This window comes from Oncorhynchus kisutch, linkage group LG27 (assembly GCF_002021735.2).
Source record: "Oncorhynchus kisutch isolate 150728-3 linkage group LG27, Okis_V2, whole genome shotgun sequence".
Taxonomy (NCBI): Eukaryota; Metazoa; Chordata; class Actinopteri; order Salmoniformes; family Salmonidae; genus Oncorhynchus; species Oncorhynchus kisutch.
This window is the reverse complement of record NC_034200.2, coordinates 38573328-38600063: the sequence shown is the minus strand read 5'-3', so window position 1 is coordinate 38600063 and position 26736 is coordinate 38573328. Positions and strand designations below refer to the sequence as shown.

At 41.0% G+C, this 26736-nt stretch overlaps 2 protein-coding genes across 6 annotated transcripts; one reads left to right on the top strand and one right to left on the bottom strand.

Moving 5' to 3' along the window:
- The first annotated feature begins 1444 nt into the window (after positions 1-1444).
- Positions 1445-4149, top strand: mplkip (M-phase specific PLK1 interacting protein). Its single transcript, XM_020463111.2, has 2 exons — positions 1445-1957; positions 2411-4149. Exons 1-2 carry the CDS (start codon positions 1580-1582, stop codon positions 2606-2608), a joined length of 576 nt encoding a protein of 191 aa, XP_020318700.1. The 5' UTR covers positions 1445-1579; the 3' UTR covers positions 2609-4149.
- Positions 4150-4194: 45 nt separating this feature from the next.
- LOC109872128 (ras-related protein Ral-A) lies at positions 4195-25460 on the bottom strand. Of its 5 annotated transcripts, none has more exons than XM_031806668.1 (5): positions 25343-25460; positions 12792-13065; positions 12137-12345; positions 11166-11340; positions 4195-7246 (listed from the first exon to the last, which is right to left on the bottom strand). In XM_031806668.1, the coding sequence occupies exons 2-5, from the start codon at positions 12903-12905 to the stop codon at positions 7124-7126; spliced, it is 621 nt and encodes a 206-aa protein (XP_031662528.1). In that variant the 5' UTR covers positions 12906-13065; positions 25343-25460; the 3' UTR covers positions 4195-7123. The 5 variants fall into 5 exon arrangements, with proteins under 5 accessions (XP_031662528.1, XP_031662530.1, XP_031662526.1 ...); XM_031806670.1 differs by having other exon boundaries at positions 24924-25454; XM_031806666.1 differs by lacking the exon at positions 25343-25460 and adding an exon at positions 24886-25232.
- Positions 25461-26736: the final 1276 nt, after the last annotated feature.

Genomic DNA, 26736 nt, shown 5'->3' with positions numbered 1-26736 from the left:
GGTTCCAGACGATGCGAGGTAACCAAACCCAACTGGGAAATTCATCTTATCATTATGTTGGCAGCTCCATCTTCAGGTTCCAGACGATGCGAGGTAACCAAACCCAACTGGGAAATTAATCTTATCATTATGTTGGCAGCTCCATCTTCAGGTTCCAGACGATGCAAGGTAACCAAACCCAACTTAACCCTGGAAGAAAACCTGGTTCAGTCTGCTTTCCAACAGACACTGGGACACTGGAGTTGCTTACCAAGACGACATTGAATGTTCTTGAGTGGCCTAGTTACAGTTGTGACTTAAATCGGGCTTGATAATCTATGGCAGGACTTGAAAATGGTTGTCTAGCAATGATCAACAACCAACTTGACAGAGCTTTAATCATTTTTTAAAGAATAATCTCCAAATATTGTCCAATCCAGGTGTGCAAAGCTCTTAAGAGACTTAGAAAGATTCACAGCTGTAATTGCAATCAAAGGTGATTCTAACGTGTTGACTCAGGGCCGTGAATACTTATGTAAATTACATATTTCTATAAATATGCAAACATTTAAAAAAACATGTTTTCACTTTGTCATTATGGGGTAAATGTGTGTAGATGGGTGGGAAAAAAAATCATATTTAATGCCTTTTGATTTCAGGCTGTTACATGACAAAATGTGGAATACGTCAATGGGTATGAATACTTTCTGAAGGCTTTGTATATTATAATAAATTATATTTATAAATGAATTATTATAATAAAAATCCCCATCAAAATCCGTCAATTTAAACTAGAGATATCTGTTTATTGAATGGACTGATTCTCAATCCACCCACATCCGGCTGTGGCGGTCTTCCACATCTGTAGTGGAAGGTGGCCGAGCTACAGCGGTGTCTGTCAGATCATGAGAGTTCCCGAAAATCGGTTTTCACATGAAAACGCCTGTAGTGTCCTAACGGTTTGGCCTACAAACTAGTATGACCACTCTATGGACTCGTTAAAAAAAAATGAATGGAAGTATGGAGGTCGTTTTGTGCCTACCTCAAAAAAAGGGGCTAAATATGTGTACAAAATATATATAAATATGCTAGATGTAGGACAGACACTTCAAAAACGTATTCCTTATTATTTATTTTTTGTATGTGTTTTTGCCATTTATATATGTGTTATTCCCATGCATTTGTATGGGATATGGTATTAAAGGCCAAATTCAATATTTAATTATAATTTTTATATATATTTGTATATATACCTAAAGGGCTCCAAAAATTCCAAATCAAATAGCTAAATGCTCCATGGTTTGACTGCCAATGTTTTTAACGAACGAAATAATTGCTTGATGACCTTTACTCGCTTTGGTTGCTTGCTGTTGATCCCTTTCCACCTGAAGGTGGCAGAACACAACTAAATGTTGATATTGTTTAAAACGCCAACGACGGAGAAGGATACGTTTTCCCTTCTTCCTGTTTATAGTATTTCCTGTTCCGGTTTTCTAAACGCGTAAACAGAGGTTTGAAAACATACATTTGGCATTTGCTTCCAAGAGAGCAAAGATTGTTTTTTTTCTCTTAGAAATAGCTTAGGTTTAGATTTTTGGAAATGCACAGACCGGATTTCAGACAACCCGGTCCGGGCGGAATGGGATCGCGAGGTGGTTTCAGAAGCCCGACAGGATTCGATAACAGCGCGGTGGGAATGCATCCTTCTCCACCGTGGGGATTTCGTGGTGGTCCCCCTCCGTCTTTTGGACCGCCTAGATTTGGCCAGTTTGATAGTGCTTCTCCAAATACTCCTCCAAGAGACTTTAGTGGTAACGGTAATAGGGGTTATCACAGTGGAAGTGGGGGTAAAGGAAGATTTAACAACGGCTCGTCTCCAGCGTATACACCGCGTAGACAGAATCCGAGTCCTCGTGGCGCTTCTTACAGAAATTCTCCATACCATTCACAAAGTCCTGGACAACATATGGGTTATCAGGTAACTATTGAATGTTATTTTGTTGTTGTTGCTTACACTTGGTGACTAAGTAACCCTTTTTGTTATAAATTGTCATTTATTTTAGCGCCTCTGGTCTGTGTACTCGTAGATCCGGTTTTGTTTCACCTGCTATTTCCCACTCGGACGCCTCCGAATTGACGCAGGCACTGTGTAATTAACGTTACACATTTGATATAACAAATATATTTGTCTGTCCAACGATAACCTAAATGATTCGTGAGTAGAAGACGACGAAACGCCATTTTTACCATCAGTATGATTTGAGTAGATAGTATGTTTTGGCGTTTGTCTCATTTATTTTTAGTTTCGATTCCACGGCGCTTCTCACAGGTGTCTGTAATTGACCTCCCGACGCCCCCATAATTTTATTTAGTTATTCTAATTGGTTTAGAGTTTCGATGTCTCATAACGTGATGGTTCTTTCCCCTGAAGGGTTCCCCTCGGCATTCCACTCCGTTTGGGCCGCGTGGTGGCAGAGGCCAGGGGGCACAAGGTGGTGTGGAGAAGTTTTACAACGCTTCTATGCTGCAGGACCCATGGGCTAGCCTACAGCCAGTGCCGGTCACGAGCACAACCAGCTCCCAACAGCAAACCACACATACAGGCAGGCCAGGGCGATATTTCAACTAGGACTTTCCCCTTCAAACCATGCAGATGAGGCCTCAAACCTTTCCGTTTCATATTTGCCCTGTCCTTTTCTTTTGTTTCGGACTATTACCAAAAACCATTGAATTGTGGTAAAGTTGCCTATAACACAGACTATATAGTACAGCAGTCTTTGAAGATGTCAGAGGATTCACCAGCAATTGTTAGCGGACACACACTGTCCACTATCTGAAGCTCTTTTCCAGCACACCTTGTGATCACACCTTTACTTTTTAAACCTGATCGTGAGACTTTCTCAATTTCAGGGCAAATGGCAGCATACTAAAAACCAAACACAGGGAATCAATTATATTCAAAAAATTCTTTAGTGAATTTTTTTTGTTTTATCCATTTTGCAGGCTAGTTTAATACCATATATGGTATGTCTGTGTGTACCTTTTTAATCATATGTTTCCCGTTTTTAAACATTGTCAGTATAAAGTGTTGATTAGTAAGGGGACCTTTTTATTTATTTTTACCCCTCAGAAGTACAGCTGTGAATCTCTAGGTCTGTATCCACAAAGCATATCCCAGTAGGAATGCTGCTCTACAATCAGTGTTGCCTTTAAAAAATAAACGTAGTGAATCAGATTACGTGGACAGATCCTAGATCAGCACTCCTACTCTGATGTTTTTGTGGATACGGGCCCTGATCTCCACAGGTTAGCATTGCGTTGGAAGAACTGATTGATTAGTTGGGTCTAGCCTGTTATGATGGACTGTATAAACCTCCCATTTGTTCTAGGCCTATTTCTAATACTATTACATGTGAAATGTATTTTACTGCTATTTCAAGATGGGCAATATAAACCAGTGACTCGTCACTGCCTCAGGTTTCTACATGTGTAAATATGTATTCTAAAGGATATGTGTTTTCTTATTGTCGAGAAATATCATTTGGAAGTTTGATGTAATTGTTTGTAGTAAATTCAAAAAAATGGTAAAAAACCGGTTGTGATTAGTTTGACTTACGACAATTGCCCGCAGCATATCACCCTTTGCCCTGTGTAGGGTGCAGTCTTTTGGATGGGATGTTAAATGGTTGTCCTGACTCTCTGGTCATGTGATGTCCTGGCTAAATTCACAACCTCGCCCCATTTTCATCAAGGCCACCTAATCACCCCCCCTAATTTCTAATTGGCATAGCACTCCTCACCTGATGGGGTGGTGAGCGTTGGTCGCTATGCATCACCCAGGTGGGTGAGGTGATTGTTTTTTGTTTTTCCCTCGTACTATGTGAAATGCTTTGAGTACCTCAGTTGGTAGTAAAGTGTTAAATAGACCTGATCCATTTATTACTTCCTTATGATTGGCCAAAGACTTAGGCCTACTCGATTATGTAAATGCATGAGTGGCTTCCTTTATATAATCTGTTTAAGGCTCGATATATGATTTTACAAATTGACATGGTGCTTGTCCCTTATGCAACAGTACTACATACTTTTGTCTATGTATATATACACTCACATGTGAAAATGTAGTTTACTCTGGTTTGAAATTTCTATTAAAGATTGCTTTAACTTTTATAGCTGTTCATCTTGTAAGGTTGTCCCAAGAAAAAAAATGAAACATTGACATTGTAAGTTATTTAATTTCCCCTCTCCTTAATTTTTCAGTCAATTTACACTATTCCACATGTTATGAGTTGAAAGGACCTCTGCTACCAGCGGCCAGCATTAGGGCAGCGGGCAGCACAGACTTAATGATAGCGTCATTGCTCCTGGATATCAAGCCTCATACAAACAGAACAATTGCATGGGATACCAGGGGCGTGTTCATTAGGGCACACAATGGAAAATGTTTTTCAACGAGAAACGGGTCTTTCTTATTTGAGAAGTTCATAGTTCCTCCGAGTTTCATTCCATTTGGTGCCTAATGAACAGGTTACAATAATTGTCTTGGTAAAAGAAAGAAAAGTACTGGACCAGAGCGAGCCTATGTTACATCAGAGGAGATGGTGTAAGATATTATTTGCGGTGTGCGACTATGTTAACTTCATTTAAAAAATATATATTTTAAAAAAAGTTGTCAGTTCTCAAATTTTCAAACAAGACGGAGCCTTAAGCATAATGGGCCATTGGTGCAATAGTTTCCCATTCAGTGCGTCTCCTCAAGTTCATTGGTACATTCCATCCAAGGACTGGAGTAACACCCATCTATATGACACCGCAGCACAGTTAACGTGGAAGATTCTCAACTAGGGATGTTCACGCCATCATTTTCTGAAATGCATTTTCACGTGTTAACTGTCTTCAAATATCAAAAGTAGCCTATTTTGAAATTAAAAGGGTCTGTTAACTACTTAAGTGTGTGTATATTGTAAATGAGTACATGGAACAATCAGTGGGGTTATTGGTCTGTATATAGCCTTGCCTTGACTCTCAACGGCACGATAGACATTTGTCTAGCAGCAAGGTTTTCGGTTGTGAGAAAATGCCTTAGGCGTCTGCATAGTACGTTCAGTTTTGTCATCGCAGAACTCGGGGGGGGGGGGGGGGGGGGGGGTTGTGCACAAACGGCAGAAAAAAACCATGCCGAAGAACAAAACGACAGAAGGTTATTTATCAGACTATACAGAGGACCTCTGATATAAGGTATGTTTTATTTTACCTTAACTAGGCAAGTCAGTTAAGAACAAATTCTTATTTTCAATGACGGCCTAGGAACAGTGGGTTAACTGCCTGTTCAGGGGCAGAATGACAGATTTGTACCTTGTCAGCTCGGGTGTTTGAACTTGCAACCTTCCGGTTACTAGTCCGACGCTCGAACCACTAGGCTGCCCTGCCTATAGTTAAAGGGATACAGATGTGCCTCGGGATAGAAACCTAAATTACATTTTCCAATTGCATGTTCTACACACGGATAGATGTGCTATGGAATACTCTGATATATCTTTTAAGGGGCCGGGGTTGAGCTTTAAGGCCATAATCCATGGGATAGAAACTGCAATCAATGGAATGATTCCCATTTTATGTTATATGGAGGGGCCTGCACATTCCTCCTGACATTTTATAGCAGGATCTAAACAAGTGGAATATGGACTCGACCGTTACAGAATGTACTGGTGTCTTAAATGGTAATGTACTGAAGTAGCCAGTCATAACCATTTTCCAGGACACCGATTTGTGCTTTCAGGCCTAATTTTTATCGCCTGTTAATTTATTAGGGAGTCATTGGAAATTCCTCCTTTCTATTTTCAGTCTTGATTACCTAGGCCAGGCTGAAAGACAAAACGAGACACTGCCAATTTTCTAAAAACAACCTCTGGGTTTAGATTACAAGCATTACTCCTTTGCATATTAATGTAACTATGGTCACCAAAAGACTATCCTCTTAAATGAAGGCGACTATATCGGCCTGGTTTCCCAGACACCGATTAAGCCTAGTGCTGGACAATAAAGCAGGCTCAGTGTGAACTGAAAAACAATGTTTAGTGGCTAAGGATTCACATGTCCAGGAAAGCAGACTATTGTGTAATCTTTAGTACAAGCCCCTCAACCATTGGCCTGTATAGTATACGCCCCTCAACCATTGGCCTGTATAGTATAAGCCCCTCAACCATTTGCCTGTATAGTATAGTATAATCCAATCAACCATTGGCCTGTATAGCACGATCCAAAGTGTCACATTTCACAGCAGACTAACCAGATGGCAGAGAGACATTCCAGTGCAAGAGTTTTAAGTTTGACTGTGGGATCCCATTCAATATCTTTCAATTAAACACCCTTAGGTTTCATGTCTATTCTGTGTGAAGTGGAGTTTCCCGGAGTGACATCGAATGTAGCAGCATTTGAAATTAGCCATGAGATATAATAAATGTGCCCTTTTTTAGCAGACGCTTTTTCATAGTGACTTGGTCATGCGCGCGTACGGGTGGTCCCGGAACAAAAACTCCAACCCACTACACTGGCGTAATAAGCGCCACGCTCTACCAACTGAGCCATACGAAAAGGGACTATAGTGATTTACTATCACACTGCAAACATTGCTTGAGCGTTCTGATAGCATCTTTTGTTTGTGACTGCGACACCAGACCTCCACCACCTCGTTTTAAGTTTTCCTAAACTGACTATCTCTCAGAACGATAATTAAGAGGGGTCATTACTGTTCTTGGGATAAAGTCTTGTCTTTTGTGGCCTCAAATTCCTTTTTTGGTTTCAGTTGTAGTCTTACCATTTTAGTGTTTACTATAATTGGACGACAAACTCCCCTTTAGTGAACTCACCTTTAAAAATAATAATAATAAATAAATTAAAAAGACAGGATTTTCTCTCCCTTGGCCATAGCTTCTGAGAGGGAAACCTGGGTAATGTTCATTACAGAACGCACCAGATATTTTTAACTTCTTGCAACAGAAAGCTAAAATGAGCAATTGTTATTAGACAAGTCCAGGTAGTCCCTCCCTGTTTCAGTCCATTTTCTTCCATTTGGTACCAAATGAACACGACCCAGAGGAATGGGCAAGGTGGAGAGGGCTCGGGAAGGAAGGAAGCCGATGAACTATAAAATACAGCACCGCTCTCTGATTCTCTTGGCCAGGCTCTTCCTCTTCTTCTTTCCGTTCTTCTCTTTGCCATCCTCCATTTTTCTGGCCCTGATCTCACGCATCAGGTCAAAAAATACCTGCAAGGAAGAGAAGTTTCTTGGTCACTGATTATGGGGAGGGGTCGCCAAATACTGAACATAGCTTCATGAACAGATAAAAAAAACAGGCCTAGTTATGATGCTGTAAAATCCTTTCTGTGCAGAAGTTTATAGACAGTATTAACATTTCTTTGGTAGTTTTCCTCCCTGCTATACTCATTTATATGACCTCACCCAACACATATCACAAACAATTGTTATGGCCAAATGAACTAGGGTTTCCTACACTGTAAAGCAGTCTAAGGACAAGGTTTGACAGCAATCCATACCCCCGTACTGTTTTCAAATGCTAACGTTACGAAACTGAAACCAAAGCATGGATTGCTGTCATTATCCCTTCAATTAAACCATTGTCCTATTACAGGGTCTGTCTCACGGTCGTTGGATTGCATTGCTAAGAACAATCATGAGTCAATCAAACCACACCCCACTAATTAGCTGATTGATCCAACAACGAATCCACAAATATAGGTGATCACGGCCACTTGACTATCCGCATGGACATTTAGGTGGAGAGGGTCAGGTAAGTGTTCTATTGAGGATCTGGATTTTTTTTGCCTCTTGCTAGCTATTTCCTTACAATGCAGTAATATCAGGACTTTAAAGTAAAACAGGAACACTAGAGTAATTACACTATATACAGGGTCAGTTAATACCATACTATATACAGGGTCAGTTAATACCATACTATATACAGGGTCAGTTAACACCATACTATACAGGGTCAGTTAATACCATACTATACAGGGTCAGGTTAATACCATACTATATACAGGGTCTGTTAATACCATACTATATACAGGGTCAGTTAATACCATACTATATACAGGGTCAGTTAATACCATACTATACAGGGTCAGGTTAATACCATACTATATACAGGGTCAGTTAATACCATACTATACAGGGTCAGCTTAATACCATACTATATACAGGGTCAGTTAATACCATACTATACAGGGTCAGGTTAATACCATACTATATACAGGGTCAGGTTAATACCATACTATATACAGGGTCAGGTTAATACCATACTATATACAGGGTCAGTTAATACCATACTATATACAGGGTCAGGTTAATACCATACTATATACAGGGTCAGGTTAATACCATACTATATACAGGGTCAGGTTAATACCATACTATATACAGGGTCAGTTAATACCATACTATACAGGGTCAGGTTAATACCATACTATATACAGGGTCAGTTAATACCATACTATACAGGGTCAGGTTAATACCATACTATATACAGGGTCTGTTAATACCATACTATATACAGGGTCAGTTAATACCATACTATATACAGGGTCAGTTAATACCATACTATACAGGGTCAGGTTAATACCATACTATATACAGGGTCAGTTAATACCATACTATACAGGGTCAGCTTAATACCATACTATATACAGGGTCAGTTAATACCATACTATACAGGGTCAGGTTAATACCATACTATATACAGGGTCAGGTTAATACCATACTATATACAGGGTCAGGTTAATACCATACTATATACAGGGTCAGTTAATACCATACTATATACAGGGTCAGGTTAATACCATACTATATACAGGGTCAGGTTAATACCATACTATATACAGGGTCAGGTTAATACCATACTATATACAGGGTCAGTTAATACCATACTATATACAGGGTCAGTTAATACCATACTATATACAGGGTCAGTTAATACCATACTATATACAGGGTCAGTTAATACCATACTATATACAGGGTCAGTTAATACCATACTATATACAGGGTCAGTTAATACCATACTATATACAGGGTCAGTTAATACCACACTATATACAGGGTCAGTTAATACCACACTATATACAGGGTCAGTTAATACCATACTATATACAGGGTCAGTTAATACCATACTATACAGGGTCAGGTTATACCATACTATACAGGGTCAGGTTAATACCATACTATATACAGGGTCAGGTTAATACCATACTATATACAGGGTCAGGTTAATACCATACTATATACAGGGTCAGGTTAATACCATACTATATACAGGGTCAGTTAATACCATACTATATACAGGGTCAGTTAATACCATACTATATACAGGGTCAGTTAATACCATACTATATACAGGGTCAGTTAATACCATACTATATACAGGGTCAGTTAATACCATACTATATACAGGGTCAGTTAATACCATACTATATACAGGGTCAGTTAATACCATACTATATACAGGGTCAGTTAATACCACACTATATACAGGGTCAGTTAATACCATACTATACAGGGTCAGTTAATACCATACTATATACAGGGTCAGTTAATACCATACTATACAGGGTCAGGTTAATACCATACTATATACAGGGTCAGTTAATACCATACTATACAGGGTCAGGTTAATACCACACTATATACAGGGTCAGTTAATACCATACTATATACAGGGTCAGTTAATACCATACTATATACAGGGTCAGGTTAATACCATACTATATACAGGGTCAGTTAATACCATACTATATACAGGGTCAGTTAAATACCATACTATATACAGGGTCAGGTTAATACCATACTATATACAGGGTCAGTTAATACCATACTATATACAGGGTCAGTTAATACCATACTATATACAGGGTCAGTTAATACCATACTATATACAGGGTCAGTTAATACCATACTATATACAGGGTCAGTTAATACCATACTATATACAGGGTCAGTTAATACCACACTATACAGGGTCAGTTAATACCATACTATATACAGGGTCAGTTAATACCATACTATATACAGGGTCAGTTAATACCACACTATATACAGGGTCAGTTAATACCACACTATATACAGGGTCAGTTAATACCACACTATATACAGGGTCAGTTAATACCACACTATATACAGGGTCAGTTAATACCATACTATATACAGGGTCAGTTAATACCACACTATATACAGGGTCAGTTAATACCACACTATATACAGGGTCAGTTAATACCACACTATATACAGGGTCAGTTAATACCATACTATATACAGGGTCAGTTAATACCATACTATATACAGGGTCAGGTTAATACCATACTATATACAGGGTCAGTTAATACCATACTATATACAGGGTCAGTTAAATACCATACTATATACAGGGTCAGGTTAATACCATACTATATACAGGGTCAGTTAATACCATACTATATACAGGGTCAGTTAATACCATACTATATACAGGGTCAGTTAATACCATACTATATACAGGGTCAGTTAATACCATACTATATACAGGGTCAGGTTAATACCATACTATATACAGGGTCAGTTAATACCATATTAACAATGTGCAGGGATGCTGGAGTGATGGGGGTAGATATGTATAGGGGTAAGGGGACAGGGTTACTGGAGTGATGGAGGTAGATATGTATAGGGGTAAGGGGACAGGGTTACTGGAGTGATGGAGGTAGATATGTAGGGGTAAGGTGACTAGGCATCATGATATATGATAAACAGAGTAGCAGCAGCGTGTGTGTGGAGGCAGTATGAATGTGTAGAGGTCTGGGAGTGCAGTGTAATCAGTCAATTAAATAGAAAAACCATTAGGCCAAGTCCTGGAATGAAAGGGCTTTTTTGGCCTGGAAAGAAGGGGCTTTTTTGGCCTGGAATGAAGGGGCTTTTTTGGCCTGGAATAGGCTTCGTGCCTGGGAAACCAAATAAAATACAATTTTATTGGTCACATAGACACATGGTTGGCAGATGTTAATGCCGGTGTAGCGAAATGCTTGTGCTTCTAGTTCCAACCGTGCAGTAATATCTAACAAGTCATCTAACAATTTCACAACCCCCCCCCCCCCCCCCTTGTATGTAAAATAAATAAATCATTAAATAAAAGCCCCATCACCTTGTCAACATTTGCACGGGTCTTTGCGGAGGTCTCCACGTAGCTGACGCCCCACTGCTCGGCCCGGGCCTTGGCCTCCTCGCCGCTCACCTGCCTCCGCTCCTCCAGGTCTGACTTATTACCCACCAGGAGGAAGGGAACATTCTCATCCTCCTTCACTCGCAGGATTTGTTCTCTGGAGAGGAAAGAGGGAGGTCATGTCATCCTATAGATCTCTGGAGAGGAAAGAGGGAGGTCATATCATTCTATAGATCTCTGGAGAGGAAAGAGGGAGGTCATATCATTCTATAGATCTCTGGAGAGGAGAGAGGGAGGTCATATCATTCTATAGATTTCTGGAGAGGAAAGAGGGAGGTCATATCATTCTATAGATCTCTGGAGAGGAGAGAGGGAGGTCATATCATTCTATAGATCTCTGGAGAGGAGAGAGGGAGGTCATATCATTCTATAGATCTCTGGAGAGGAGAGAGGGAGGTCATATCATTCTATAGATCTCTGGAGAGGAGAGAGGGAGGTCATATCATTCTATAGATCTCTGGAGAGGAGAGAGGGAGGTCATATCCTATAGATCTCTGGAGAGGAGAGAGGGAGGTCATATCCTATAGATCTCTGGAGAGGAAAGAGGGAGGTCATATCATTCTATAGATCTCTGGAGAGGAGAGAGGGAGGTCATATCATTCTATAGATCTCTGGAGAGGAGAGAGGGAGGTCATATCCTATAGATCTCTGGAGAGGAAAGAGGGAGGTCATATCATTCTATAGATCTCTGGAGAGGAGAGAGGGAGGTCATATCATTCTATAGATCTCTGGAGAGGAGAGAGGGAGGTCATATCATTCTATAGATCTCTGGAGAGGAGAGACGGAGGTCATATCATTCTTTTGATCTCTGGAGAGCGGATGGAACTAATTCCTGAATTGACCGACCCCACAACCTGGTCTCTCCTTTTCACTTCAAAGCCCACCCTTATTACCTGAAGTCAACGGTGGCGGCGAACGACTCGGCCTCGGTGATGGAGAAGACGCAGAGGAAGCCCTCACCGCTGCGGAAGTAGTTGTCTCGGATGGCGGCATAGTCCTCCTGGCCCGCTGTGTCCAAGATGTCGATCTGCACCTCCTCTCCGTCCAATACCACCTTCTTCCTGTAGCTGTCCGCCTTGGTGGGCTCGTAGTCCTCCACAAACTGATGGAGAGAAGTAGGAGAAAAAGATGGGACATATTGAGGAAGAGTTTCTTTAGAAGTCCAGGTTTACGTTATAACAAAAATGTTTCAAAGATTAAACCACAATGTAATTCTGGCCCAAGCAGACCATCACCTGACAGAATTGAGGAAGAGAAAAGTCCTTTTGAGAGTGGACAATGGGGCCTTAGTGGGGAGTTTCCACAACTGATATCAGTGTCCATTTTCATGGACATGTTGTCCCCGTTTTGAATATTCTTAAAAAAAATTTTTACTTTCCTTGAAGTAATCACTGATCTGACTGGCTTGGTGTATGCAAGCTTTCCACTGCATTGATTTCACTGGTTATGTCGTGTCAGAACAGTGATTTTATTTCAAGGAAGGAAGAAAACAACACGATGATTATTGTAACAGGTGTGTGAAGACCGTTGACGACATCAGTGGCTCACCTCGTCATACATGAACTGTAGGGTGAGGGCCGACTTGCCCACTCCTCCGCTCCCCACCATGATCACCTTGTGGAGGGCCAGAGAGTTCTGCCCCTTGGGCTTGTTGGTCGTCATGACCGCTCACACACAAACTCACTCACAGGGAGGGAAAGAAGAGAGGGAGAGGACGAGGAGGGGGAGAGGGGAGATGGAACCGAGGCAAAAGGTTGGTTTGAAAGTCAGGGAATCGGGAGAGGGTGGTAATGTCTCAGCATTAAGGGTGATCCAACAGTCCCTGTGAAGAAGAAAATGAAACATAAAATACATGTCACTGTTCAAAGTAGTAATCTTTAAGCTTTAAAACTTTCCCACCATATAAAAAAATAAATCCCCAGACATACAGTAGGCCAATGTTGGCATAGATATACATGTAGATTACCTGAACTTTGAAAACAAAAGTTGAATTCACCCAGTGTTTCATTCATGTCCATCTAGCATTTTAAGATGATACTCTAAACAATGACGTAGCATTTAGTCCGTGTTGAACACCTTTTCACATGACCACACGTGCATTCTAAATCAGACGGTTGATGGTTGCTCAGTTTAAGGTCGGAAAAGGAAAAGTATTGTCTTGTGAAGTCTAGGCCTACCTGTAACAAAACATGTTTTTTAAAAAGGGACGATAAGCCCTATTTCATTTGAGGATCTGTCATAAAAGATTTAAAAAGAAGCTCGTCGTTATTTACAACAACAACAGCAAAACAAGCAGCTGCAAGGTCCTCTGCCTCCAAAAACCGGTCAAAGTGTCCCGAGGCCAAACCAGTTTTCCTAGCCATTAATAGGCTTAAAGGGTTGGCATTGTTTATATGCAGTTGTTGGGTTTGTTTTAAGCAAACACTGTTTAAGTGCTACATCAGGACACAATCACTCTTTTCTAAAGCCAGAGAGTAGGCGGGAGAGAGCACAACAACACCCCCTTTTGTCTCAGCAGCTGGTCATTCCTCATTGAATTTCACATGAGTCAGAAGTGTAGTTTTAGGGAGGGGGGGGGGGTGATGTTTAACAAGAAATCCTTCGCTATTTCAGTGTTTACTGTCCCTTTTTTTTAACATATACCCTAGGCCAGTGATTCTCAACTGGTTTTGCCTCCGGACTCAAATTGAACCAGGTTGTCTGTCGCGGTCCAATATTCGCGTCGCAATTTGGAAAAATATTTGTAATTCTATATATTGATATTAAAATGTTCCAATTATATGACAAGGGAACAGTTCCCACCTTTTTCATTGTCAATCATTCAATTTTGCACATATTCTTGAATGTTTAAGACCACAAAATAAACCTAATCTGCTAATAATTAATTAAAATATTGTGATTGTAGAAAAATAGGTAAATTATTTTTTTTAAATATAGGTTCTTTATTTCTACATGTTTTAGTCTTAGGTTCAGACTGGAGTTTTCTTTTATAATGTCAATACTAGCTACAGTGGTTAGCAAGCTCGAAGGAAGTCTTTATTTGTTTAACTAGGCAAGTCAGTTAAGAACAAATTCTTATTTACAATAATTGCCTACCCCGGCCAAACCCTAACCCGGATGACGCTGGACCAATTGTGCGCCGCCCTATGGTACTCCCAATCATGGCCGGTTGTGATACAGCCTGGAATTGAACCAGGGTCTGTAGTGATGTGTCTAGCACTGAGATGCAGTGCCTTAGACCGCTGTGCCACTCGGGAGCCCCAATACTTATCAGTGGGGAGGCCGTCATATTTAGTGTCGTGTGAGTTGCTAGCTATGATCCCATAACCTATATTGCCTATGACGTGTGACTGTCTCATGACATTTAACCGTGGGTGTACGGAGAAAATGCCCTCTGCCTCTTGTCACCCCTGTTGACTCCCACATGTGGGAGTTTGTGCTCTCCGATTGGCTAAGTCAAGTGGTCGGCCAGTGACGATCATTGTGATTCTACGAGTAGAAAACGGTAGATTCATCGCTACCGGGTCGGGCACGCAGCAGGTAGCGCTTTTGTTCAGGCAAGAGAAGGAAACGGCCTCCCAACTGCGACAAGTACTTCTCGGCAACGAGACTCTGGGCGTGTTTTAACGCTTGAGGGTTTAGCGGCACCTTCTAACAATACAGTACAAGCAATTTAGTCTAGGCTAATATAGTATAGCGTAGTGTGGTATAGTAGTAGCTTGTAGTATCAGGTCACTGTCGACGGCAGCAGACCATGACAGGGTGGTCCAGCCTGGGGACTGGCATAACAGATGCCATGACATCACCCATGTGGGTGATGGGTCCAAGTTCGGAGGCTCACATTTAGGACAAAAGGCCTACATTAGAATCTAAAGTACACGATAAGTGTGACAATGGGCTGATTGATACCCTGGCAGTGGAAATGTCAGCCATCACATTATCTAGCCCTAGGCTGTGTTTCTGGTGGTGGGGCCAATGGCCAATTGATCAACATAAATCCTTTCATAATCCTAGTCAATACAATATCTACTAAAGACTTAAGCATACTGATATCGGTTGATCAAAAATCCTCCTAACCTGGGTAAGGGTTTAGTCACCTCAGAGGCCATAACTGTCTTTTTAAGCTGCACTATACAGAAATCGTTCCGCCATTTCCTGGTTGCTAAAATTTTTAATAAATTTCAGTTTGTGACAAAACAAGCAAGTACAGTCCATTTGGAAAGTATCAGACCCCTTGACATTTTCCACATTTGTTGCGTTACAGCCTTATTCTAAAATGGATTAAATTTAAAAAACGTCCTCAGTAATCTACACACAATACCCTATAATGACGAAGCGAAAAAAGTTTTTTTGAATTTTTTTGCTAATGTATTAAAAATATATATACATTATTTCCATAAGTATTCAGACCCTTTGCTATGAGAGTCGAAATTGAGCTCAGGTGCATCCTGTTTCCATTGATCATCCTTGAGATGTTTCTACAACTTGGAGTCCACCTGTGGTAAATTCAATTGATTGGACATGATTTGAAAAGACACACACCTGTCTATATAAGGTCCCACATGTCCGAGCAAAAACCAAGCCATGAGGTCGAAGAATTTGTCCGTAGAGCTCCGAGACAGGATTGTGTCAAGGCACCGATCTGGGGAAGGGCACCAAAACATTTATGCGGCTTTGAAGGTCCCCAAGAACACAGTGGCCTCCATCATTCTTAAATGGTAGAAGTTTAGAACCAAATGAGCAATCGGGGGAGAAGGGCCTTGGTCAGGGAGGTGACCAAAAACTTGATGGTCACTCTGACAGAGCTCAAGAGTTCCTCTGTTGAGATGGGTGAGCTTTCGAGAAGGACAACCATCATTGTAGCACTACACCAATCAGGCCTTTATGGTAGAATAGGCAGACAAAAGCCACTCTTCAGTAAAAGACACATGACAGCCCGCTTGGAGTTTAGACACCTCAAGACTCTCAGACCATGGGAAACAATATTCTCTGGTCTGATGAAACCGAGATTGAACTCTTTCGCCTGAATGCCAAGCGTCACGTCTGGAGGAAACCTGGCACCGTCCCTATGTTGAAGCATGGTGGTGACAGCATCATGCTGTGGGAATGTTTTACAGAGGCAGGGACTGGGAGACTAGTCAGGATCGAGGCAAATTTGAACAGAGCAAAGTATAGAGAGATCCTTGATGAAAACCTGCTCCAGAGCGCTCAGGACCTCAGACTGGGGCAAAGGTTCACCTTCCAACAGAACAACGACCCTAAGCACACAGCCAAGACAAGTCTCTAAATGTCCTTGAGTGGCCCAGCCAGAGCCCGGACTTGAACTCGATCTCTGGAGAGACCTGAAAATAGCTGTGCATCATACCCAAGAAGACTCGAAGCTGTAATCGCTGCCAAAGGTGCTTCAACAACGTACTGAGTAGAAACTAAAATCATACAAACCTGTTTTTGCTTTGTCATTATGGGGTGTGTAGAATTATGATGGGAAAAAAACCTATTTAATCCATTTTAGAATAAGGTAACGTAACAATGTGGAAAGTCAAGGGGTCTGAATATTTTCCGAAGGTATGTACTGTATAGTGTAGAGAATCATTGTACCAGTTAAACTGCTGTGAAATATATTTTTCCACAACCAAAAATTGTATTTTCAGCTGTTCTGAAGCTGGAGTACAAAACCGGATGTAAGACGCAAAAACCGAAACTTAAGAACGGGAAGCATAGAAATAATGTGAATAGATCAGTTCTACCGCTTCTTAGACCTGCTTTCAATGAGTGACAGACCTATATCTTACATTTCTATGTGAATCTGGACAAGTCGGACAAAAAGTTACATATTCATGTTCGGTACGAAACGGCAGAAAACGTTCCCGAAACTAAAGTATTGGGCTATCTGTACATTTTAAGAAACGGATCGTTTTCTGTTGCAAAACATTTTGCCTAAATGAAATGACCCTGAACATTATTACAAAACAATGATAAAAGGCCATTGGATCAACTGTGAAAAACTAGAGAGGTAGGCCTATTTCTTGAACTGGACCGAGTGGAACTAGGGTGTCAAATCACTAGCTCTAACATCATAGATGGAATTCCAGAATTTCCCTGAGGTTTTAAAGCTGGCCCTCTCGAAATATGCAAGGGAGTGCCGCAATTGGCAATGCATACCACACCGGTCTGCCTTTTTAATAGCTAATCAAATGAAGAGAACAGCCTAGACAGTGACGTCATCTGCTCACCATGTCCGTAATAGACATTGGTCTATACAGCAGTGAGGGGAATATCAAGCAGGAGGACAGGATCTGTGGTAGCTCCCACCATAGAATAGCAATAGTTGAATCAGGAGTTGGAATCTAGCAAGTATGTGGAAATATAAGGGGTACAGAGGGAGGTCCCAAGGATCAGTTTAGGAGAAGGAAGAGGAAGTAGTATTCTTTCTTTGCTATCTGCTGGAAAATCAGAGCTCACTTTATTAGCTTCATACATCAGCCATTAAAGTTGTCCCTACACACTGATCCTGGGTCAGTTTAATGGTTAAGACTAATGGTTTACTGGGGAAGATGATCCTAGATCTGCACCTAGTTGAATCCTCACAACGGAGAGGTGAGAAATGGGGATTCCTTTTATCACGAACCCTGAGGGCAGGGCAGGGCATGGATCTCTGTCGGGCTGGATGATATATCGTGTATACCTGTAATGGATTTTTACAATAGTCAATAGCGATAGTTTTGATTCAATGTTAAAATGTTCTACTTCACTGTCAGTTTTGTCCTAGTTTGGTTGAGTATAAAACCCATCAAAATTGAGAAATGTTCTGCTATTCAAGAGTCATGCATTACTCAGAAAATGTCATTCTAATCGTTCATTATTCAGAAACATAAAATACCTTCATACCGCCAACAATAAAAAATAAAAATAAAATGATATTTTTGCCCATATCGCCTATCCCTACCCTGAGGGCAGTATCTCCGTCTGAACAACACTGCCAAACCCAGATGGCAAACAAGCTCAACCAACTGACAGCCTGTCATTTGCCTATGTAACCTATATGCCAATGACATTTGTGTGATGTAAATTGGGTGGTGTCTCCACTCCCCAGCCCTTGTGAAGGCTCCCGAGTGGCGCAGCGGTCTAAAGCACTGCATCTCAGTGCGAGAGGTGTCACTACAGACCCTGGTTCGATTCCAGGCTGTATCACAACCGGCCGTGATTGATGTCCCATAGGGCGGTGCACAATGGCAGCTGTGGCCTCCAAACTTCACTGTAAAACACATCTAGTACTGACTGACATTCTTATAATTCCTCAAGGTTGTGCGGGTAGTTCTGTGGGCATCGTTAACAGTGTGATGGAAAGTCCAGATGCCCCTCTGTTTTGTTATTTGAATGACTGCCGGAAGTAGCTAGCTAGCGGTTGTGTTTTTAGAAAATAGTGTAGTGGCTAAACATCCTGTTAGAAACACTATCCATCTTTGAATCCCAAATGGCACCCTATTCCCTACATAGTGCCCTCATAGCCCATAGGGCTATGGTCTAAAGTAGTGCACTATTTAGGGAATAGGGTGCCATAGGGCTCTGGTCAAACTAGTGCACTATAGAGGGAATAGGGCTCTGGTCAAAACTAGTGCACTATATAGGGAATAGGGCTCTGGTCAAAAGTATTGCAGTATATAAGGAATAGGGTCCCGTTTATGTTTTCATATTGGGAATAAGACTATCCCTGGCCAATTGTTTCCCACATGGCCAACACACCCAAAACAATGGCCACACGGCCAACAAGTTTCTATGAATCCCAAATGGCACCCTATTCCCTACATAGTGCCCTCATAGCCCATAGGGCTATGGTCTAAAGTAGTGCACTATTTAGGGAATAGGGTGCCATAGGGCTCTGGTCAAACTAGTGCACTATAGAGGGAATAGGGCTCTGGTCAAAACTAGTGCACTATATAGGGAATAGGGCTCTGGTCAAAAGTATTGCAGTATATAAGGAATAGGGTCCCGTTTAAGTTTTCATATTGGGAATAGGACTATCCCTGGCCAATTGTTTCCCACATGGCCAACACACCCAAAACAATGGCCACACGGCCAACAAGTTTCGAAGTGTTAGCCAATCCTCGATTTGTTTTCATGTTAACTTGCAAATTATTCATTTATTACCCTTTTACCAGGTTAGTTGACTGAGAACACATTCTCATTTACAGCAATGACCTGGGGAATAGTTACAGGGGAGAGATAAATGAGCCAATTGGAAGCTGGCGGTGATTAGGTGGCCATGATGGTATGAGGGCCATGGATTCTTTAGTGATCAGAGCCAGGACACCTGTTTTAATGTCCCATTTGAAGGACAGCACAAGGTAATGTCCAGAGGAAAGAGTGCCTCCTGCTGACCCTCCAACACTTCCAGCAGCATCTGGTCTCCCATCCAGGGACTGACCAGGAACGGCCCTGCTTAGCTTCAAAGGCCAGCCAGCAGTGGGATGCAGGGTGGTATACTGCTAGCAATCAGTTCAGTGATCAACTCAAATTCACACAGACAAGTGAAACACTACCTTGAAGACTATTAGGCCTTATGACTCCACAAATTAAATGTTCTGTAAAAGTATTCTGAAACTAAATCTTTCTCTATACACAGACATTCTCCGAAATAAACCCCGGTCACCTCAAAACCTGTGCCCCATCTCGTAGCCCCAGTATCAATGTAGGACTGTTCTGGGCTCTGTGGTGACATTTTTTTAAACCATTTTTTTGTTGTTGTAATTACAAGGTGCACAATGTGCTACTAAATTGTATCATTTTTTGGAGTGCATAATGAATCGGACCACAATGAAAAACACGGCAATCGGCATTTGAAACAATAAAGCACCTCTCCGCCACTGTTTCGGTAAAAGATTGAAGGATAGCCACTCAAATTCATAGAGCTATGGAACGCAAGGACCGACAAGCCATGGTATCAACATACAGCAGGGTTGCCCAAATAGGTGGTACGTGGGCCAAACTTTGCCTTCGGGTGAATCTATTTTGCTCGCCCCCAAAATGTTCTGAGCAAAAATACCATTTTCGTTGGACACAAGACTTCAAATCACCAAGGTAGTGAGGTCAAAGTGATTTGCAGTGGCGGTGCAATAGCATTGTCCATGTTTTTATTACTAATATCAGCCTTGTGTTTTGCGATGCGGAGTTTCAATGCTTGTTTAGTTTGACAAATATAAGCTGACCAGCAGATGCATTTGAGCATGTTTATACCATTTGTGGTGCTATATTTAATGAAGCTTTGGCTTTCTTTACCTGTTCTCGGGTTGTAAAACCAAAAGTTAGTATTGGTTGTGTTGTCAAAATATATAGCGCATTCAGTCCCCTTGATTTTGTTACAGCCTTGTTCCAAAATTGATAAAAATTGTACCCCCCCCCCCCAAATCTCCACACAATACCCCATAATGGCAAAGAGCATTGCTCTGGAGCAGGTTTTCATCAAGGATCACGCTGTACTTTGCTCCTTTCATCTCTCCCTCGATCCTGACTAGTCTCCCAGTCCCTGCTGCTGAAAAACATCCCTACAGCATGATGCTGCCACCACCATGCTTCAACGTAGGGATAGTGCCAAGTTTCCTCCAGATGTGACGCTTGGCATTCAGGCCAAAGAGTTCAATCTTGGTTTCATCAGACCAGAGAATCTTGTTCCTCATGGTCGGAGTCTTTTAGGTGCCTTTTGGCAAACTCCAAGTGGGCTGTCATGTGCCTTTTTTCTCTCTTTTTTTTTATACTGAGGAGTGGCTTCTGTCTGGCCACTACTATAAAGGCCTGATTGGTGGAGTGCTGCAGAGATGGTTGTCCTTCTGGAAGGTTCTCCAATCTCCACAGAAAAACTCTGGAGCTTTGTCAGTGACCATTGGGTTCTTGTTCCACCTCCCTGACCAAGGCCCTTCTCCCCCAAATGCTCAGTTTGGCCAGGTGGCCAGCTTGGTGGTTCCAAAATTCTTCCATGTAAGAATGATGGAGGCCACTGTGTTCTTGGGGACCTTCAATGTTGCAAACATTTTTTGGTGCCCTTCCCAGATCTGTGCCTTGACACAATCCTGTCTCTGAGCTCTACGGACAATTCCTTCGACCTCATGGCTTGGTTTTTGCTGAAATGCACTGTCAACTGTGGGACCTTATATAGACAGGTGTGTGCCTTTCCCAAATCATGTCCAATCAATTGAATTCAATAGAAACAGGATGCACCTGAGCTCAATTTCAAGTCTCGTAGCAAAGGGTCTGAATACTTATGTAAACAAGGTATGTAAAGAAATAGAGTACACAAGGGGTTTTTTTTATATCAATTTGCAAACATGTCTACCTGTTTTGTCATTATGGGGTATTGTGTGTATATTGATAAGGGGGGAAAAGTCAAGGGGTCTGAATACTTTCCGAAGGCACTGAACACAGTGGCCACGTCGTGTGATCGAGGCATTAGGATAATGCGAGGGGGCAATATTGTTAACTCTCATAGATTTCCAGCAGGTATATCTCTCTGGTCACCCCCAAAACCAATTCTTCCTTTGGCCGCCTCTCCTTCCAGTTCTCTGCTGCCAATGACTGGAACGAACTACAAAAATCTCTGAAAATTGAAACACTCATCTTCCTCACTAGCTTGAAGCACCAGCTGTCAGAGCAGCTCACAGATTACTGAACCTGTACATAGCCCATCTATAATTTAGCCCAAACAACTACCTCTCCCCCTACTGTATTTAATTTATTTTGCTCCTTTGCACCCCATTATTTATCTGTCTACTTTTGCACATTCTTCCACTGCAAATCTACATTCCAGAGTTTTACTTGCTATATTGTATTTACTTTGCCACCATGGCCTTTTTTTGCCTTTACCTCCCTTATCTCACCTCATCTGCTCACATTGTATATAGACTTATTTTTCTACTGTATTATTGACCTTATGTTTGTTTTACTCCATGTGTAACTCTGTGTCGTTGTGTCGAACTGCTTTGCTTTATCTTGGCCAGGTCGCAATTGTAAATGAGAACTTGTTCTCAACTAGCATGTTAAATAAAGGTGAAATAAATTAAAATTACATTTTGATGACTTGAGGATGTTCCAGTGTTTCAAAACAATGGATTTGTCACGACTGGCACATTGCCGTTTTGTCGTGGTTTCTATTAGTGTCATTGAGTAGGCTTTTAACGTTCAGTCTCTCCCCGTGCTAGAGCCTATCCCCGGGCCTGTTTGATCACACCGACAGCAGCAGTGCATTTTGGTACACCAGAAATACATTCATTTTGCAATGTAACTCTGCGTTTCAGAGGCAGTTGCAGAGCGTTCTGTGTGGTTGGATGTATCTAACGTACGCATCAGACTGTATGTGTAGACAGCTTGACAGAAATGGTAGCAGAAGGTGAATGTTGAACTGTTGTTGCTGCATACATATCCAGATGATCCAGAATGACGCTGTCGGTGTGATCAAGGCATAACACTTACTGTATCGGGTTGCAGGAAACTGGTGCGCAAAATCATGACCTTTTACACTTAACCTCTGTCTGTATTACAGTTACCTCAAAGTCTTAGGAATTGACCCACCGGTATGTTCTGCTTAAGGTGGCTACTGACTGTAAAAGTGTATTCCTACTCTGCAGCTTGTGGGAAGATGGTAGACTCCAATTTGTTGTATTTTTTTTTGTAGATTGTAAGATCCAAGAAGTCTACCCCCCCCCCACACACAAATGTATACATGCTGTGAATTTGAGATTGGGGTCAGATAAGTTCATAAGAAATTAAATCTGAGAGAAGAGCGTCAGTACCGATCTATACCATCATTAGGATGCAACTTTGCCAAAGCTTGCCATTCTGGAAATACATATATTTTTTTGGGTGTGTGGACATAATAAACGGTCTCCTCTGCGTCCCATAAATAAATTAGCATCGTTAGGCGTGAATGCAGCTCTCATCACTCTGTCCCCAGAGTCTGTTGGTGGAAACTGCCCGCATATTGGAAGGCATTTGATGCGAGGGCTTTTCAGTGAGAGACAGAATAAAGAATTAGAATAAGTTAAGATACCCTCCGGTCTAGTGTTGAGAGAGCGCTCGTAGGCCTGCGTCATGCAGGATAATAGAGTAGAATGTCAAGTGTAACCGAGTTGCTTTCAGTGTCGCATCTCTAGTTATTGATGATCTTAAGCACGTCCCCGGTATCTCCTAAAAATAAAAATAAACTTGCAATGCTGGCACAATTTTAGAGATGAAAAACACATACTAAGTAAGATAGGGGTTCAATAGGGGTTACTTTTACCTGACACTCGGACGGAAAATAGGTTTTTCCGTGCTTTAAATTATTTTTCGGGAAGCCATAAATTGATTTTATCCCAATGGGCTCCCGAATGGCGGAGCGTTCTAAGGCACTGCATCTCAGTGCCAAGAGGCGTCACTGGTTCGAATCACATCCGGCTGTGATTGGGAGTCCCATAGGGCTACGCATAATTGGCCCAGTGTTGTCTGGGTTTGGCAGGGGTAGGCCAGTCATTGTAAATAAGAATTTGTTCTTAACTGAATTGCCTGGTTAAATAAAATAAAATCAAGGTTGGAAATGATTGTGTTTGTCAAATACTATCTGTCTGGGATTCCTGCAGTCTACACATTATTTTGAGTCTGCATTCGGGCTATATGATTCCTAGCTACTTTTGAAGCTCATCTCGTTAACATGATCTTCCTTTTGCTTTCCTTCTGTTCCACCACATATTTGCATTCTACAGAGGCTGCCTGGACAGCGAAGAAATCATTACAACAATTATTACATTGGTGATTTGTTACTCTCCCTAGGGGCACAGGTGCTCCCAAATAAAAAAAGTCCAGGTAGTGCAGCATACACTGTTCTCATTTTCACGACAAATGTGAAGTCATTCATGTCCATGCACCTAGCCAGGTTTCAAACACCTTATCCATTATAAACCTGCCTCTTCAGTCGAATGGGTATGAATACAAAGCTAAGAGAGAGAGAAAAAAAAAAGGTGAATCTGATTCCACATAACCAAGTAGCTTCGTCCCCACTTGCGAGACATTTCGCTTACCACCACAATTAAATCATAGGAAGAGCGCACATCTTTGTCCTGAGGTTCATATACAACAAGTGTCAAATCAACAGCCATTAGTAAACAAGTTGGCATCATGTAACTTATGCGCATATATAGGAATGGGTGTGGTTGGTATGTTTACCCAGTGTAAGAGACGGACGTGTCTAGGAGATGAATATTTAAATACTGAACCGATAATCAAGCCTGTCAACCAGTTTGTTGGTGCATACATTCAACAATATGGGTTAGAAATCAATACATTACAAGTTGTTACTGACCATAATAAACTAAAGCCTCAATGTTACACCGTGTCGTAATTTCATCAAATAAATTAGAAAATTAGCCATCGACAAGTGCATTTGCTTACTAGTTAGTAGCTAGCCACGGGCTAGTTGTTCAGGCCGTTGTCGGTGACCACATCGCCAGCTAATAAAAGCATCCATTCATTGGCTACATTTGAATAGCTAGCTAGCTATTACCGTAGTTAACTAGTAATATACACCTAGTGTTATGCTTGCCATAATTTATAAACATTTTCAACAAACTGATTTTATGTAGCTAGCTGACTAGTTAGTTATAGCGAGGCACCTGCTTACCAGAATGAAGGTGTCGTGTACGGTGTAAACAAACTCACTTGCTGCTCGGCTAACAACGTTAGCCGAAGTTAGCCGACGTTAGCCGAAATTAGCCGACGTTAGTTAGCTACTGTAACTAACTGGATTATAGTAGTTGGTCGCAAAACAAAATATCAGGTCAAACGACGACACTGTACGCACCAGTAGCTATGAGATATGCTACGTTTGTACCGTAAATATATATGTTTACCGGCTCTCAAGGCTCGTCTAAGTTAGTTTTGATTAAAAAAGAAAAGGGGGAAGAAAGAAAGAAAAAACCTCTGTCAGTCCATCATTATTTATCAAGCTTGCTTAGACATTTCGCCCCCGCCGGTGATGCTGAAGGCGTGCGTTGTTCAAGCTGTCCACAAATGTCGAATAAATCAAAATGCCAATAAATCTAAATCACATAGGCCTATAACTTTTTTTCCCCGTTCACCTTATTGACTATGATCCTTCGGGTATTTCTTCCAAATTGCTTCTAAAAAATAAATAATAATAATAATCCTTTGCTCCTAGGCAGACAGGTGTTTTTCGTGGAATAAATGACTGTAGGCGAGGGGTGTGGCTATGGTTTGTGAACATCACTAAAATCATTCACCATCAAAGTTCCTCCACAAAATATGATGATGCCAGTATACATCGCATGTAGCTAGTGTTTATACAAATATTTTCTAGGCTATATTGTTGTAAACAACCGGGAAAAATAGACTAATGCTAGCTTCTTGCCTCTCCCAACCAATGATTTATATATACACTATTTGACTGACGGGACGACGCTTTGAAGCCACCGTGCCTCCATCTTGGCACTCCCACCACTTTAAATACTATTTTGGAAACAATAAATGCATTTGTCTACATTTGATTTTTGCCACGTTTATTATATGACAGACACGCGATGCATATTTTCAAATGATATGTGAGCTAAAAAAAATGTTTACTTAAAATATAATTTTATAAAACACTGTTACAAAGAATACTTCAATACATGCTATTTTGTCCCTTAAACATTTGAAATACTGAATATAGTGCCTTCTATATAGTTAAAAAAAAAAATGGAACTCAGAGCCTAAGATTTTCCCTATACCCTGCAATCACACCTGCAACCCTGTGACTAGTAAACACTCAATCTGTAGAATATCTTTTTTTTTTTTTACGGAGGACAGACTGTTTCTTCTGGGGAGTGTCAATATCACCGACCAGAGGCTTCAAAGCCTCTCATTGGCCAATACATAGCATCAGTAATCCAGGGTTTATATACGTCATTGCTCCCAACAACTAATGATGATTTCAACATTTTACATGTTAGTCATTTAGCAGACGCACGAGCGTTTATCCAGAGTGATTTACAATAGTGAGTGCATACATTGTCATACTGGTCATCCGTGGGAATCGTACCCACAACCCAATTGCAAGCACCATGCTCTACTTTTTATTTTTAATTAACAAATATCAACAAACAAAAGACAAATAGTCACATGCAAACAAGCATACATACAAACTATTTACATTGCCAGGAATCCTAAAGAAACAAATTATATTCACTAATCATACAACAAGTTTTAATTGGCTTTTATTTTTTATTTTTAGTTAAAGTAGTGCCATGTTTAAAATAATTTATAAAGTGAAAAAAGTTAGGTTTTGAATTAGACCATTTGCATTTGTGAATATGAAATGTACCTAGTATTATTAGCAGTTGAATTAAATATACTACATCTCTATGTCAGAATTTCTGAAATAAATCATTATATGAAAACCATTAAATAGTACAACTGGCCCTAAATAAATAAAAAATTGTTAACAAAATTCTGTGTCAATCCAATAAATTCTACT